General features: G+C 38.2%; 1 protein-coding gene across 10 annotated transcripts in view; it reads right to left on the bottom strand.

Annotated features, from left to right (window-relative positions):
* TANC2 (tetratricopeptide repeat, ankyrin repeat and coiled-coil containing 2) overlaps positions 1–18,483 on the bottom strand; it is a 362,852-nt gene that overhangs the window by 39,339 nt on the left and 305,030 nt on the right. For all 10 annotated transcript variants that reach the window (XM_041724731.1, XM_041724730.1, XM_041724735.1 and 7 more), the window contains one exon: positions 6,114–6,222. In XM_041724731.1, coding sequence (XP_041580665.1) covers positions 6,114–6,222 — 109 coding nt within the window. The remainder of the gene's footprint in view (positions 1–6,113; positions 6,223–18,483) is intronic.

Below are 18,483 nucleotides of genomic sequence, written 5' to 3'. Positions count from 1 at the left end.
TGGACTTCAGTTAATAATGATGCGTCAATATAGGTTCATCAATTATAGCAATACATTACACCAATGTAAGAAGATAATACTAGGGCAAACTGTGGTGGGAGAGTGAGTATATGGAAATTCTCTGTATTTTCTTTAAACCTAAAACTGCTCTAAGAAATAGTCTATTGGGATCCCTGGGTGGCGCAGTGGTTTGGCGCTTGCCTTTGGCCCAGGGCGCGATCCTGGAGACCCGGGATCGAATCCCACATCAGGCTCCCGGTGCATGGAGCCTGTTTCTCCCTCTGCCTATGTCTCTGCCTCTCTCTCTGTCTCTCTGAGACTATCATAAATAAATAAAAAATTAAAAAAAAAAAGAAATAGTCTATTAATAAAAAACAAACAACAACAAAAAACAAAACAAAAAAACAAACAAAAAAACCTGGATTCTATTCTAGAACAATGAATGATAATCTCTGGGAGTAAAGCTCAGGGGTGTGTGTGTGTGTGTGTGTGTGTGTACATATGTTTAAAGTTCTCCAGGAGAATCTAATGTATAGCCAAAGTTGAAAGCCAATGATAACCTATAGATAAATCTCGAATATACAAAGTTGAGTGAAAAAGTTATAGAATTATATGAAGAGTAGGATTCTGTATATGTCAAGTTTAAAACATAATGAAATAATTCTGTATATTGTTTATAAAGACATTTCTATGTTGGAAAAGTATAAAATATGGGTAAGAACACATGTGAACTTCAGGGTAGAGATTATCTCTGAAAAGGGAGAGAAACAGGATTAAGAGAGAGCTTCTACTATATGTGTTACATTTTCATTTCTTCAAAATAAAGAAAATTATTTGAAGCAAATATGGAAAAATCTTAACATCCATTAAATCTGGTAGATAGTATTCAATTATTCAGTTTTCTGTGCTTTCTGGTATGTTTGAAATATAATAACATTTTAAAAGGAGGGGAATAGGGATATTTCTTCCCTAGGTAAGAATTGATGATACTGTAGACTAATTTTTTGGTGAGAGGAAGGGAGTAGTTAAGGGAAGTCACACTCAATGGCTTTGATTTCTTCAGTGATTCATAAGTCAGGTTGTTTGTGGAGTTAGTTGAGAGCCAGATAAAAAAGAAATGGGAAAAGGAACTGAGTAAAAATAGACCTTGGTCAATGAACTTCAGTGAAATGGTCCAGTAAATAAGTGGCAAAGCAGCACTGAGGGTCTCCATGAGGCTGAAGTAGATACACAGGAAAGAAGCCTGAAATAATAGAGCTAGACTCTAGGATTTGGAATATGAGCTTTACATGTGCCATGGACTTGCTCTACTGATTTCTTCTGCTTGGTGGGGTTGACTCTTTGTTTCTATGAGATATAAGAGGAAAGGGTTTCAGTTTAGTTAAATTGTACCCAACAAATGTGATAGGAAGGATCCCGTTATTAGGAAGGATATAGCCAAAAATAACTTGTAATTAATTCTGAGCTGATGGATTCTTAAAGAGAACTTTTGGTTCAAATAACCAGAAAAAGTGTTTTTTTAATATCTGTAACTACTGCCCAAGCAACAAGGGATCTCTTTTTGTCAGAGATAGATGGTAATGGAGTCCCTTCCTTAAATATTTGTTAGAGTCTAAATTTACAACACTGTTTATTAGCTGGTAGAAAGCCTGCTCAGTAGTTGTGAATACAAACAGGAAAAGCATAAAGAAATGACAGCAATCTCATTTTAGGGATCTTAGCTATGGCTCAGGTATCTTAGGCAAAACTAACCTAGGTGGCTCATCCAAAGAGGTTTTTTAAGGCAAATTATTTAAAAGTATATCATTAGTGATCCACCTGTAGTTATTCAACCATCTTAAATAAATCATTACTATTCTTATCTGACCATCCATGTGGCTATGTTGAGTTATAATAAAAGGATCCTAGTAAACAAAGGGGTTGGCAAACTATGGCCTGGGGCTAAATCCAGCCTTTCACTAGTTTTTATAAATAATATTTTACTGGAATATGACCATATAAATTTATATCTGCACCACCTCTGGTTGTTTTTGAATTACAATGGCAGAGTTAAGCAGTTTCAACTCAGATTATATGGACTGCAAAGCCATATTTGCTGATTACTGCCATAGAGGGTGCTAGGTAACCTCTGAAAAATTTATATTACCATCTGGAATTTATGCTCATTATTAATTCTTATTAGCAGGCAAGACATTATTGTTAATAATTTTTTAAAAAGATTTTATTTATTGATTCATGAGAGATAGAGAGAGAGAGAGAGAGAGTGGCAGAGATATAGGCAGAGGGAGAAGCAGGCTCCCTGGGAGGAGTCCCATGCGGGACTAGATCCCAGGACTCCGGGATCATGCCCTAAGCCAAAGGCAGATGCTCAACCGCTGAGCCACCAGGCATCTAAGGCCTGTTAATAATTTTTTTTTTCTGTTAATAATTTTGATCATAAAACCTTATATTAGATATATGTCTAAGTACTTTTCTTTTATATATATCTATGATTCTTTTAACAATCCTGAGAGTTAGATATTGTTACCATTTTACAGATAAGAAAACAGACTGCTTAACTGAAATGGTAGAGTCTGTACTGGAATCCATGCCTTTTGACTGATGTCGAAGGATCTTTCTTCTACCCACCAGATGCCTACTTATAGCATCTTTCCTCCCGGTCAACAGTTCTGTTCTAGTAAGAAATGTTATAGAACTGAACAATCAAAGAAACATTTTAGAAGGCAGCATTTAGGGAGCTAATCGCAAGAGCATTCCAAAACTCTTCTGGTGACCAGACTCAAACCAATGAAACACCCTGCATTACAAACTAGATTGAAATATCTCTGGCCACAATTTACAAATAGCTTGCTTTCTTTTCACAGATTAAAAAAAAAAATCTAAATAGCAATTAGAGGATTACAAAATAACCATAAGTGTGCAACACCAGTGGTCATTAGGTAAGTGCAGATTGAAACTACAGTGAGATACCAGTTTGCACTAAAATGGCTACAATAAGACAGACAATATCTAACAAGTGTTGGCAAGGGCTTGAAAAAACTGGAACCCTCATACACTGTTGGTATGCAGCTTGGAAAATATATTGGCAATTCCTCAAAATGTTAAAGAGTTACTATAGGACTTAGTAATTCCATCTTGGTATATTTCCAAGAGAAGTGAAGACATGTTCATATAAAAACCTAAACACTATTGTAAATGTATTAAATGTCACTGAGCTGTTCACTTTTAAATGGATAGTTTTATTTAAAAAATAAAATAAAAAAAGGGACGCCTGGGTGGCTCAGTGGTTTAGTGCCTGCTTTTGGCCCACGGTGTGATCCTGGAGTCCCAGGATCGAGTCCCACACTGGGCTCCCTGAATGGAACCTGTTTCTCCCTCTGCCTATGTCTCTGCCTCTCTCTCTGTGTGTCTCTCGAATAAATAAATAAAATCTTAAAAAAAAAATCAAAAAAGGGAAAAATCTGTAAGCTAATGTTTACAGCAACATTATTCATAATAGCCAAAAAGTAGAAATAACCCAAATGTCCAACTAGTAAATGGATAAATAAAATATGGCATATCTACAAAACAGAATATTACTTGGTAATAAAAAGGAATGGAGTGGGGTGCCTGGGTTAGTTGGTTAAGCATCCAACTCTTGATTTTGGCTCAGGTCATGATCTCAGGGTCATAAGATCCAGCCCTGCATTGGGATCTGTGCTTAACGTGGAGTCTTGTCCTTCTCCCTCTGTACTTACCTTCTGCATGTGTGCGCTCTATCTCTAAAATAAATAAACTTTTAAGAATCTTAAAAAAAACAAGGTATCAAGTGCTGATACCTGTTATAACACAGATAAACCCTGAAAAAAATCCTCAAAGAAGCCAGACACAGAAGGCCACACAGAAAAGTCAAATCTATAGAGATGGAAAGCAGGTTGGTGGTTGCCAGGGAAGTATGAGGAGTACCTTCAAGGAGGCATGAGGTTTATTTTTAGGGTACTGTAGGGAAATGTACTATTTTTAGGGAAATGTACTATTAGTAGTGATAGTTACACAACTCTGTAAATATACTAAAAGTCACTGATTTATTTGTATACTTAAAATGTATACTTTTATGGTATAAAAATTATACTTCAAAAATAAATTATACTTTAATAAAGCTGTTAAAAACAGAAAGAATGAAAAGGGTTCCTTAGCCAGCTGAATATCCAGAATTTCAGGTCTATAATCTTGTGCTTTTAAGGTTGTTAATGATACTGTATGCAACTTTTCATGAACAAAGATAAAGCAGATAATTTAAAATTAATTGGAAATAAATATAAATTGGACTATATGTCATTGCTGATTGGGAGTTCTAAATGTACTGGTTTAATCATAGAGTCTGTCTTTGCCTTTTCATGACCTTCAACTGTAGGGACTGAAAATTCTAGTACTCCGGGAGAAGCTAAAGTGTATCGACAGGGAACACTGTGCATTTAAAAGACCCTGAAAAGTATACCAGCAGGAAAGTCATAGTCCATGTCTACATTCTTCAGCCCATGGTCATGTCATCACCATATGCTGTGCACCCGAGTATTTATGGCCTGAATCACACATGGAGCCAGTCTTATCTCAGCAACCATGTTGTCTGCAGCAACATAAGATAAAACTGTGTCAACGATAGGAGTGTGTTGTTTAAATGTAGGTTTAGGTTATTGGATATAATCACACTAGGTCAAAGAAACTTCATATCATTTATCTGGTAATGTGTTATTTGTTTATTTTATAGTGCAGAAAAGACAGGAATCAACTTCTTTGCATCTGATCCAAGGCAGATGGTGAAGCTAAAAGCTTAAGTGTTTAAAGTGGTAATGCTTAATACTTAAGTTACTTTCCTATCTAACTGAAGGATAATGATCTCAGAGTTTGTAGAAGTAGCAGACACTTTTTGGTCCACTTGAAGTTGGAATGAGACACCTGGCCTGTTATTTTAGTCTCACTCTGCTCCCGCTAAGTAAGGTCACCGGGTAAAGTCATTTTTGGTACAGCGATTTGTTAGATAAGACAATTATGATTCAAATAAAGGACTTGTCACTGTGGGTTTCACTTCTGTACCTCTGCTGAACAGGTTTCTCTGGCTGTGAGCTTATATGCTGGGAAGAATTTGCTAGGCTCTTGGAGTTGCCCTTAATGCCATCCTTCTCTCTGAAGAGAACTGTTTTATCTTTAACAGTATCCCTCGGGGGAAATCCGACACAGAGAACTATTTGAGATACTTGTATTTCTCAATCCCGAGGCAGGAAAAGCACTCTGAAGAGATTGCAGGGTTGGAGGTAGCAGATGCAACAGCAAACTGTGGGCTAGAAAAACCAGGAGAACAAATTTCTTTCCTGACTTTTGTGCTTTATCCCACAACTATTAGTTAGACTGTAAATTCCTTGAAATTAGGGACTTTATTTTTTTTGTTTTTGTATCCCTAGGACCTAGTACAGTGCCCACGTAAGTGCTAAATAAACAAATGAACGCATTCACAAAAAAATAGGTGAATTATGTGCCATTGTCTGGATTACAAGGCTCTACTCCAGGCTTGTGAATGCCAAGAGAGAGGGATGCTGATCCTATAGAGTTCTTAAAAGTTTTGAAACTATTGGGAGAAAAATTAGGATTATAATTTGAATGAAGAAATGGGAGAAGTAGCTCAAAGAAAGGTTATTGCTGGTTCCACATAAACAATTGGAAAACTATAACATCAGGAATATTAAAATCTTTATAAAACTCTAAGAAAATTGAGAGAGTAATTGTTCTCAGTGCCTTTTTTTCAGACATTGTGAAAATCTGCAACTAATTGCTATAGTACGACTGTCTTCAGGAGACGGTAAGTCATATATGGAGTACACATATATATGTGTGTCTACTTCTTACCTAAATGATTATACTTGTACATCTCCTGAAAAGGCCTAGCAATCTGCTAAACTGGGGGATGACAAATGTGGTTCTCTTTCCAAAGGCCTGAAGAGGAACAGGCCACAAATTTTAGGGGATGGATCAATTCTACAACAAAAAGCAGGGACTACACTGAAATGAGAGTAACTTCATACATAGTGTTAAAGAAAACCTGCTGGAGCTAGAAAGGAAAACTTAACTTCTCTAATTACCTTAAAAATGTGTGCTTTGAGGATGTGATGTCCCAGTTCAATAGTCTGCTGTCGGTTTAGTTTTCCCTCTTGGCGGGAAAACCAGAAAGCAAGTAATGTGTGACCACTCCTGCAAAGAAAAAGAGACTCATTTTAGAATTTTAATGCTCCAATTCTGCATTGGGTGGGGTATTGTTCATACCTCCAATGAAACATTTTCATTCAACCAGTTTCTAAGAGAGGGGACCTGCTGCTGGGCAAATAATGGGTATTGAAAGGTCCCTAGCTTTTACCAGTCCTTTACCCAGATTACATGTGTGAATATCACAAAATGTCATTTCTAGTTGGCTTACACCCATCCCACACACAGATGGCATTAAAAGATGCATTTTTATTTTCTGTCTCTGTGAACTCCTCTTATTTTACCCGTGCTTTAAATGTCAGTGCTCCTTAGGATCTCCTTTTTGGTTCTAGTCTGTCCCCTCTCCATCAGGTCATCCATCCTGAGAGCCTTCACCACCACTTGTATCTTTTTCTTAATCTAGACTTCTAAGATTTACAACAATATACACTCAACTGTTTGTTGTATTTCTCTACCTGGAGGTCCTGCAGTACCTCAAGCTCAACATGTCCCCAGATGAATTAACAACCTCTTTCCCAAGTGAAGTCTTCTTTGATCCCCTCTACCTTTCCCGTAGCCAAGAAACAGGCAGTATTTTCTTTTTGGTACAAGCATTATAGATTGTGTATCTGTGTAGTAAAGTAAGTAGCACACTATTTCATGCTCTCTCCTCTACTCGACTGAAGGTTTCCTGACGGCATCCACTCCCCCATTTCTTTGATAATGATCTCCAATCTCTGAAGAAAGAGAAAACTCTCTTTTCTGCCTCTGCATGTTGTCTTATCAGCTCATGATACTCAGAACTGCGATGGCTCTCTTGCAATCATGTGGTCATCTCGTCTGAAGATAAAGTTAACAGAAGGGTTAAACTAAGAGAACTGTGGAAATACGAAGTATAAGCCCTGACTTTATGGTATCAGAAGCTGCCTGAAGGTTGGACTTGTTATATGAAGTAACACATTTATTTGTTTAAATCTGAGTTGGGAGTATTCTAGTTCTTCTAGCTCAAAGCATCTTAATGATAAATTCTTCCTTTAAAAAAGGATTTTAGGGATCCCTGGGTGGCGCAGCAGTTTAGCGCCTGCCTTTGGCCCAGGGCGCGATCCTGGAGACCTGGGATCGAATCCCACATCGGGCTCCCTATATGGAGCCTGCTTCTCCCTCTGCTTATGTCTCTGTCTCTCTCTCTCTGTGTGACTATCATGAATAAATAAATAAAATCTTAAAAAAAAAAAGGATTTTATTTATTTATCTGAGGGATGAGGTGGAGTGGGAAGAGGTGTAGAGGGAGAGGGGAGTGAGAACCAAGCAGACTCCATGCTGAGTGTGGAGCCTAACACAGGGCTCAGTCTCAAGACCCCAAGATCAGACCTGAGCCAAAAACAAGTCTGATGGCCCAACTGACTGCAACACCCAGGCATCTCTGATTTAATCCTTTAAATGTGAATGTATGTATATATGTGTATGTATATAAGATGTGTGTTTATTTCTATTTACATTTATGACAGAAATTCTGAGTTATTTATATTCCCTGGAATGCCTAACACAGTGTATTGCATATAAACGTTCTCAATAACATTTTTTGGAAGCAAGAGAAAATTGGGTATTAAAGAAAGGACGCCAGATCACCTTTGGGATATGGCTTCTTACCACTCTTGCTCTAGCCTATAAGAACTGCAGACACTTAGAACTGTCTCTCCTGCCCACCAGGTTAGTGGTCATTAGAAACCACCAGGTTCTTTATGTTACTGGTAACAAAACACTTCTATTCCTTTCACTTGGAGTGCCATAGAAGAGGGAAATGAAACCATTATATCAGTTTCAAGTCTAATGAATTAATCAAAAAGAAGGGGAAAAATTGCAAGTACATTTTTGTTGATGATGTTTCCCTGAAAAGAGGCCCAAATATCTTCTGGATGATTTTCTCTCCTATTGAACACTGGCTACTCTGCCAGGTTTAACATTTGGAGATACCTCACACCAAAGTCTGAAAAACATATACATTTTAAATTTCTTCTTCTTTTTTTTTTTTCAAGCTTCAGTATAGTATCTGAAGTCTAGGGAATGGGACAGCTTACTCAAGAATATTTACAAAGAGATTTCATTCCAAAAAGACTTCAAAAAGAAATTCTACCATGTTTTAACCTTGAGCTTCAAGAGTTTCTGAGTTCTAGTGGATGCCATTCCAACTTATTTCACTGGATAAGATCAACCATAATGGAAAGGAAGTTATTAAATTGAAAAAAAGTCTCAGAGAAGTGTAGCCTGCATGGAGTCATCGGTATCATCTGAAGGTATGAGCCCAGATTGTTTCACATTCACAAAGTCTGGGAATTGCTATTGAACTTTTATTTATCATTTGAAAGCCCAATTTAGCTGGTAGACTATTTTGAGTATATTAGAAAATGACATGCAATATTTATAAAGTGCCCTATCTCAAGTTCTCAAAATCCTATCCAGTTATTAACACTGAAATTACTGTAGCCTCCCTAGTATAAGAATTATTACTTCAAGTGACTCATCCACAGATTCATCTACATAGTACTACAACCCCTGAATACAGGCCTCTGACCCACTACCTAAGCCTCAGGCCATTCCCAGCAGAGTTAAGATAAAAAAAAAACTCACATCTGACAAGAAAATGAATTAGACACAGAACTGATGTTGAACTGCTTTCATTTTACTACCATAAATAAGAATTTCTGGTAAGATGTTTGCATTTCTTTAGTATGCATTTTAGCTAGCTAGAGAGGATAGTGTTTGCTTTTGCTTTTGTTGATCTGGCACTGAGGAGAAATAGCAAGCAAAACAGATCAAGGAAAAGATGAAGTGAGAACTGTGGTTCATTTCTTTTTGGACATAAGCATATCTCATTATTCATGAAAGAATGGTTCTTTTTTTTTTTTTTTTTTTTTGAAAGAATGGTTCTGATTGGACTCTGAGTTTAGAGTGTTCAGGACATGAAGGAAAACAGCAATTTATGTCATATACTAACATTTCCATTTGTCCCTTACTGTTCTGATAAGATATGGTGCCACTGGCTAACCTACCCTCTGAATGTGTTACACTACATTTGTCTGTGTTTATTTCTATTTTTTTAAAAAGGTTTTATTTATTTATTCATGAGAGAGGCAGACAGAGAGGCAGAGACATTGGCAGAGGGTGAAGCAGGGTCCCTGTGGGGAGTCTGATGCGAGACTCAATCCCAGGACCCCGGGATCATGACCTGAGCCAAAGGCAGATGCTCAACCACTGAGCTACCCAGGTGCCCCTATTTCTATTTTTCTGATTATTTGCTCACCCCCAAGCCTTACTCCTTTTGAATCCTAGCCTTGCCATTACCAGCAGCCTTGTAATTGGTGTATTTTAGCCTTTGAACTCTTTTTCTTTTTTTCCTTCAGCAGTAGGCCCTATTGACTACCTCCCCTGGAACTCTTTTCTTTTGACATCTGTGACACCACCCTGGTACTTTTTCTCCCATTTTCTTCAGTCATGTAATTTCTTTGCTTTATTTCCCATTTCTTCTTATTTCACAGGTCTCCTGGCTTCAGCTCTCACTGCACTGACATCTCTAGCACAGACATATTGTTTTGCTTCTCTAATTGCCTACTGGATCTATCTTCCTTCAAATGATCATTCAAATAACCTGTCATATGACACTATTTGAAGCTGAAGCTTTCTGAGAACCAAATCCATTTAGGATTTCTTTACTTTTTAATATATTGCCAGTCACTCAGGTTTAAAATCTATCAGTTGTTTTCCTCCTCTCTTTATACTTTCTCTCTTGGATAACTGCAAGAGCCTTATCCTCTCCACTGCCTGCTCCCTGGCCCATGGCAATAATCTACAGTGCAGAAACCTGATAAAAAGTCTGCTCAAAATTCTTCATTGGCTTTATACCTCCTCCCATACATAATCTAAACTCCTTAGCATGGTATTCAAAGGCTCTCCATATGTGTCCCTTGTCTATTTATTTGTCTGTCTTTACCTACTTACCTTCTGCTTCTAATTTCAGATGGAGTAAATTATTCTAGGGTTTTATTTTATTATTTTTTAAAAAGATTTTTAAAATTTATTTATTCATGAGAGACAGAGAGAGAGAGAGAGGCAGAGACACAGGCAGAGGGAGAAGCAGGCTCCATGCAGGGAGCCCAATGTGGGATTAGATCCCGGGACTTTAGGATCACGCCCTGGGCCAAAGGCAGGTGCTAAACCTCTGAGCCACACAGGGATCCCCTATTCTAGGGTTTATTTGTTTTATTTTTTTAAATTTTTTTATTTATTTATGATAGTCACAGAGAGAGAGAGAGGCAGAGACACAGGCAGAGGGAGAAGCAGGCTCCATGCGCCGGGAGCCCGACGTGGGATTCGATCCTGGGTCTCCAGGATCGCGCCCCAGGCCAAAGGCAGGCGCCAAACCGCTGCGCCACCCAGGGATCCCTATTCTAGGGTTTTATTTTTATTTTTTTATTTTTTTATTTTTTTAATTTTTTATTTATTTATGATAGGCACACAGTGAGAGAGAGAGGCAGAGACACAGGCAGAGGGAGAAGCAGGCTCCATGCACCGGGAGCCCGACGTGGGACTCGATCCCGGGTTTCCAGGGTCGCACCCTGGGCCAAAGGCAGGCGCCAAACCACTGCGCCACCCAGGGATCCCTATTCTAGGGTTTTAAACACGCTCTCCGTCTGCCTATAATTCTCTTTCCCATTTAGTTCATCAGGCAAACTATTTCTTATTCTTTAAGTCTCAGTTCACACCATCTCTTCTGTGAAGCCTCCCTGGTCCCACCAGATAGACTCAGGGGCTCCTTCCTTCAGATTCTTGTACTTGGTACACACTTTCATTACACTATCTGTCTGCACATCAGTCTTCCCACGAGATTGTATGGAGGCTGGAAGCCTTTTCACATATGTACTCCTAGGCAATAGGAATACATATTTGTAGAATGACTGAGTTAGTAATACTGTAAAGTTGTAAACTACCTTATGGTTTTAAAAATCTTTAACAGTTTTTTTAGATTCTCACAAACACCAATACTATAGGCATAGGTCTAAATATTACTCCTAATATTATGGTGGAAGACGGAAATTTGGCAAGACTGAAGGATAGCTCCCAGCTCATGTGGCTGGGATCTAAGAGCTGGGATGAGAACCCAGGGTTTTCTGAGACCCAGTTCCATTAACACACTGATGAGATTAGCAACTTGATTTTTATTTCTCTGAAAAATGGACATATCTGTGTGAAAAAATCAGCCAATATAAAGAGCAATGTATTCATTTGTAATGAATTCTTAACATAATTAAAATCAGCAATTAATTTTGACATTTTTTGATATGCATTTTGGGAGAGACTAGTTAAGAAACAGAGGGAACCTTCATCAGTGTCACATGATTTTAGGTATGACTGAACACAACTATGTCTTCCCTCTATAATTAAATATGATGGCAATCAAAGTCAACTTTAGTGTGGGTTCATATGTGGTGATAAAGTCCAAATGGGGGGGGGCAGGGGTGCAGGCAGAATTACTTCCACATAGCTTATATATAATGAGATCATCTTGTGATTCAAAGTTACATAGCCAAGTTTCCTGTCTGCATTCACAATGCTGCTTCTTCATCTCTGAAACAAATAAAAATAGGCCCATGTTTCAAATCCTAGTTCTGTCACTTAGAAGCTTTGTAATCTTGGAAAAGGTACTTAACTTCTCTATAAGACAGGAATAGTAATAATGACCTCTCAGGACTGTGGTAAGAATTAAGTGAGCTATATTAAGTGAGCTGTATTTTATATTTCTTTTATATTCTCCATAAGAACTAGCAGAGTGCTATACTTAAGGAATGAATATTAACCACACAACTATACATACTGGAAGATGACTGCATGCTCAAACAGAACTTTAATCCTGAAATGCGATACCTTTCTCTTTAACCCCAATCCTTACCCCTCCATGCCTTGACCCCAATACCTACACAACCAAAGAGAAATCCACAGATCAGGGAACAATTATTGGATATGAGTGCCATTCAATGTTAGTCAATGCAGGAAAACTTGGTAGTGTAATTTCAGGCAGAGAGGGGAGATAAAGACAGAGCTAACTGGTCCCTTAGAAATACCATAAAAGTTAAGGAAACAGTTTAATTTCTCATGTAGACCAGAGGTTTTTCAAGAGGATATTAAACCTTATATTCAAGATAGATTTGCTTTTAGATATTTTAGGAGAGAACCAACCACAGGTCAGAGTTGAAGACTTTTCTCCCAGCACTGTCCCCTCTCCCCTAACCTGGATGTATATATTCTGACAAAAGAGAGCAGAGGGTAAATCCTACCTCCATTCTCCTTTGCAGGCATCAGTAGGCCCCTTGATATGTATTACTGGAGACAAGTGATGCTTACCCTTGGACAATGATAGATTATAAGGCAGTGAGAAGCTACTCTTATATGATAACCCTGTTTCCCTATATCTCAAGACTTCAGAGCTATGGAGTCTTTTGGAGGAAAAAAAAAAAAAACATTCATAAAGCAGGAATCACCTTCCCTTCCCTCCACCCATTTAACAGTTTGAAAACTGAAGAACAGTTGTTTTACACAAAATATATAATGGCACTGTGTTTTTCTAATAGATTTTCACTTAGTACCCCAGGGAGACAGCTAGACTTAAAGTTTCTAATTGTAGTAGGGAAACATGCTAACAAACGTTTCACTCAAATATTTCTGGCATGGATGTTTTTTCCATTGTTCTAGTCACAGTCACTGATGTGTAGTCACAAAGATTTCATTAGCTCTTATATTGAAAGTTGACATACAACACTTTAGTATTCAGAGAAACACCACCTAGGTGTTTTGGTATTCTGTGCAGTGCTCAGATGTGATAAAGTAGTACAGTTACAGACCATTGGCAAGGCATTGCTTACAATCTAAAGCCAGCTAATCTATCTTATAATTTGGGCAGAAAAAAACATTTGCTGCTGCTGTGGGATGTCTTTACAGTATATAAGTAGATGTGGGGATTATTCAGGGAGACCTAGTGAAATTAGAATTATGGGGCAGGGAGGGATAGCTACCTACAAAAGACCTGTGCTCCCATTCACAGCCAATAGTTGTTGCTGGGAGGTGGCTACTTTGCCAGGAACCCTGCATTCACTTATTCAAGTGGGGGTCATAGATGGAGATCTGGCTAATGGGATATAGGCAGAAATTATATTAATCACTTCAGACCTGGCCAAGAAAAATTTTCTCCTTTGCCGTTCATGACCTTACTTTCTCTTGTTTCTTCTTCTAATATTGCCCTTGTAAATTATTTAGTTCATCATTTTCCCCTAGTGTTTAAATTTAACTATTCTGTTTCAATGCTTCTAAGTTTCCTGCTTTATATTCCTTGACCTTGTTTGGTCCTACAACTTATTTGCTAATGACTTCCAAATCCATAACCCTGTGCTTTGATTTTTTTCTTTCCCTATTTTTCAAAGCCACATTTCTCAACATACTTCCGCACTTTCCATGGAGGTAATTCATTAACAACATCTCCAAAACAGAACTCACCTTCTCCCTCAGTAACCCTATTATTATTCTTCCTCCTGCCTTTGCTCATGCTAGAAGCCCTCCTCCATCAGAATGCTCTATGTTGGTCACTCCTCCATCATTCAAGATAAGTTTTAGAGTCATTTTTGAGTCCTCCACCCTCACTGACTAAACACAAAAAAAGACCAAGTGTCTATCCTGACATTGCAGGTCTTGGCATTTCTCACTTACAGTACCGCTAAGCCTCATAACTAGTATCCCTACCTGCACTCTCTCCTCTTCTTCAACCCACCTTCCATACATCACTTGTCAAGCTACTTTTCACATCATCAGAGTCATTTGATCATTGTCTCCTCCTCCTTAAAAAGTTACAGAGACTCCCTATTACCTACAGAATACACTGTGAAATCTTAAACATAGCAGTCAAAGCCTTTTTGTCTAGTGATACTTCCATTTATTCTTTCTGATCATGTGTCTTATCCTCTAATCACATCTTCTCACCATTTCCCAAAGGCAATCCCTATCTTCACACTTGCTTTTGCTCCTGCCATGACCTTTTCTTGCCTGCCTACAGTGGTCTCCCACTCCAGCGCTGTTTCATGGGATCAACTCATCCTTTAAGGCTCAACTTGAGTGTCATCTGTTCTGCAAAGTATCTCCCCTTGTCTAGGTTCCCAGGGTACTCTGTATTATGGCACTACTGTTGGTTGCTTGGGTCTAACTTCCCTTTGGAAGATGATGGCTTTAGTGTCAGGAGGTGTCTCTTTCATCTAAGTTTCTCTAGTGGATAGCATGGTCATTGGTGTAAAGTAGAAGTTCAATAAACATTTCATCAATGAATACATGCTAAGCAGATGGGCTCAAGGAAAAGCAATACAAGCACTTGCAGATTCGCTTTCTAATTCACTAACTCACTTTTGTCTTGAATTTGCAGGCATCTCTATTGCTACTGTTTGTGAAATGAATTTAACTATTAACTCAAATATTGAGAAGAGATCGACAATCCTGATCTTTTTCACTTTTCATCTTAAAAATTCTGCCTGCAGCCATACTTTGGTGGTTGCTGCCTTACAGTCTGCTTCTTGTTATCAAATTTCAGCAAATGGCACCCACACATCTTTGCAAAAATTTCTTCCAATTTTAGCTTATTAGACAGTAACTGCTTTGGCATGTTCTTGTCATGGTTTTCTCATGGAACCTGAATACAAAACACACTTCTAGAAAGCTTGTCCTAATGTTTCATACTCAATGTGGAGGTGAAATGAAAGAGCCTGTTCAAAGTCAACCCTAAATAGTAGACTGTAAAGATAAAGTGTGCCAAAGATATACCTTTGTAGAAATGAGTGGAGCAGCATTATTTCTTTTTAAACATGGAAGCTGGATAGAAATTCCCTGCTTTCTTCCACTTAGCTCCACAGTTTCCTATAGCCCTTCTGTACTGTTAATGCATCAATGGCCTGAAGAATATGGACACCTGTCCTCTGACAATAAAGTCTTTAGGCAGTTGGCAGGGATTCATGAAGCAAAAGAGCTATGACTCCATTGAATTGTCACAATTTAAAACAGTAACAGCAGGCACTGAAGATTTATCACTTCTTTCTTCCTCCCCCGTATTGCTCAGCTTATTGTTTATACTTCTAACGTAGCACTCTCCCTTGATTTATAGCTAGTTATAAATGTATCTGTTAAAACAACTAACCTGTTAAGTCCTGGTAGACAAATCTAACTTACATTTGTATCCTCTGCAGTCTTTAACACAGTCTTGAAAATAACTTAGTAACTGTTCCTTGAATCCTTGCTGAAATGCATGACTTCACTTATTCCTGACACATAGTGACAGAGTGAATAAAAGACACTGTCTCTTGAACTGTCAGAAGAGTTTCTCAAATATTTTTAGTTGCAATCTTAAAATTAGTACCACTTATCATTTCTTTGTTTATTTAATTCATTAAAAAATATTTACTGAGTGCTTACTGTGTGCCTAGGTATTGACTGACTGTATTAATCTCTATGAAGATCAATGTGAGCATGATAGAAAAGGTTCCTGTCCTCATGAGCTCACTCACATTCTAGGGGGGAAAATGGACAACGTAAACAAGTGTTCACACATAACAAATTAATAATAGTATGACAACTGTTAGAAAGGAAGTATATAGGTTGTTATGATAAAGAAAACAAGGACGGACTTACTTATATAAGATGCCAAGTGGAAGTCTCTCTGAGGAGATGGCATTTTAAGCTGAGATCTGAAGGAGGAGTGAGAGAGATCTTGCCATGTGATGAGCCAGGGAAAGTGAGCTCCAGATGGCGGGAATTGTTAAGTGTGAGGGCCCAGAGGTGGGAGAGAGCTTATCAAGTTCTGGGAATTAGCAGACGATCAGTTATGGCCAGAATATCATGAATAAGAGAGAGAATGAATGAGCTCAATTTAAAAAGGTAGGCAGAAGATATCTTTGTTATAACAGGGCTTTGAAGTAGCCATTAAATGATTTTTCAGAAGAAGGTTATTTGTGTGGATTTACGCTTTAAAAAAAAATTACTTTGGATGCTGTTGGAGAATGGACAGAGGGGAGGCTCTCCCTGTTTAGGAGGCTAACACAGTTCATGTGAGAACCTAGGGTGTGGTCCGTAGGGGTGGAAGTAAGTAAGTGAATACTTACAAGTAAAATTTGAATGGGTCGAACCAACTGGATATGCTGATGCTGAAGTGAATACATGTCTCATAGCTGTGGGTTCTTATGGTTGAGAAGATAAAAGGCTATTAATGCTGACTTTACCAAATGTGGAGATCTAGCTGCTTTTGAGTCTCTAGAGACAGCTGAGTAAGTTGCTGTACTCACAAAAAAGAACATGTCCTGTCATGTCCCCCTAAGCTGGCAATAACTACTTCTGATTGCTATGCCATTAATCTTGGTTTGACAACCTTGGAAAGCCTCTGAGATTCCCATCTTTTCATTCAGCTAGTATTGCTTCAGAGAGACTCATTAATAGGACAAATTGCCCTCTATTTCCTATGCTACTTTCAGGACCAAAACTTTTCCTTAATCACTTGCTCTACTTCTCTCCATTTCAGATTTTTTTTAAAAAAGATTTTATTTATTTATTCATGAGAGACAGAGAGAGAGAGAGAAAAAGAGAGAGAGAGAGAGAGAGAGAGAGAGAGGCAGAGACACAGGCAGAGGGAGAAGCAGGCTCCCAAGCAGGGAGCCTGACATGGGACTAGATCCCTGGTCTCCAGGATCAGGCCCTGGGCTGAAGGTGGCACTAAACTGCTGAGCCACCAGGGCTGCCCCTCCATTTCAGATTTTCAAAATTTGCTATTCAGGGCACACCCACTTAAAAGAAATCTGTACCTATCTGTCTGTCTGTCTGTCTCTCTCTCTCTACACACACACACACACACACACACAAATTTTAAACATATAAAGCTATTATCACTTTCTTGTAGCAAAACCAAAAGAAGAGAGTAAAAATCCTTTCTGTGTTTTCTTTAGTTGACTCTTCTGTATGCCTTCCAAATCATAAAACAATGCTCTCTCTCTAACCCATCATAATACTTCTCTGTATATTTATTAACTTAGCAAATTTCATAAGAGTTTTTATGACAGTAAGAATACTAGCTTTTTCTAAACTTAATTTTGGATTTGGAAAAGGAAAAAAAGTGTTATGTTGCCCATCTTCAAAGGTATAAGAGTTTTAAAGATGGGAACAGTTTGCCTATTTGACTAATAGATGTGGGTCCCTGGTTTATACTGCCATCTGATTTACAAACAAATTTGTAAAGTTGAAGGACATTCATGCAATTGGCAAACTGGACACAGTCCAAGATACACATTAGGTATTATCTAATTTCTCTCTTGCATTAAATCACAAAACCATGACCTTAGGTCACTAGAGTAATGCCTCAGATATGAGTCCTACATTTTTCTTGATACCAATAGGGAGTTAGAAATTGAATTAGATAATAAGAAAAAAATTATTGGTGAATTAGACAAATCTCTAATAATATTATGCATCAATGAAATCTCTTCTTCAAAATTACACATCCAAATTTGACATCAGAAGACTAATTTCTCCTCAGTGATAGAAAGGAATTAAAAGTATAGCAGATGCAGATCCAGCACAGAGATCAGAAAGTTAGTATTTCCAGGCAGGTAAGATCCTCTACTAATAGTCAAGTGCTAGTAAAGGATGTTTGGTATACCATCTTTTTCCTTGCTGTGATCCTAACCTCCTTAGGGCTCCTAAGGGATGTAGTTCTAGACCCTTTTTTCCTTCCCATGATCCATCACTTTGCTGACTTCTTTTCTAATGCTTTTAGAAAGCAGAACTTATTCCCAATTTAAGGGTCTGTTGTGGAAGCCTGCAATGGCTATCAGCAGTAACCTAGAATCTGTGCTTCAGAGGTCAAAGTTAAACATCATCCTTCCTGGAGGCTCATGTTTAGATTAAAACAAACAAAAAGAATCACCTTAACCCTGCAATTTACCATTCTGTGGTTATTTCAGACCCATGTGTTCCAGAAGAAGCCAGGCTGTGCGGGTCCTCTGCATAGAGTTAGATTTCCTTTTTAAGGGGAATGCCTTCTTTTTGCCTTAGGCAAATTGCTTCTTCTCTGACAGTCTGCTCTGTGGCATGCATTTTGGAGCATCAGGTCTCCAATGTGTAATTCATAGACAAACATGACCAAAATAATTAGGAAAGATCTCAACAGACCATGTATTGTAAGATATCAACTCTAGTCACAGA

Source organism: Vulpes lagopus, chromosome 12, assembly GCF_018345385.1.
Source record: "Vulpes lagopus strain Blue_001 chromosome 12, ASM1834538v1, whole genome shotgun sequence".
Taxonomy (NCBI): Eukaryota; Metazoa; Chordata; class Mammalia; order Carnivora; family Canidae; genus Vulpes; species Vulpes lagopus.
The sequence above is the reverse complement of the archived record's forward strand: the minus strand, read 5'-3'. Positions and strand labels throughout refer to the sequence as shown.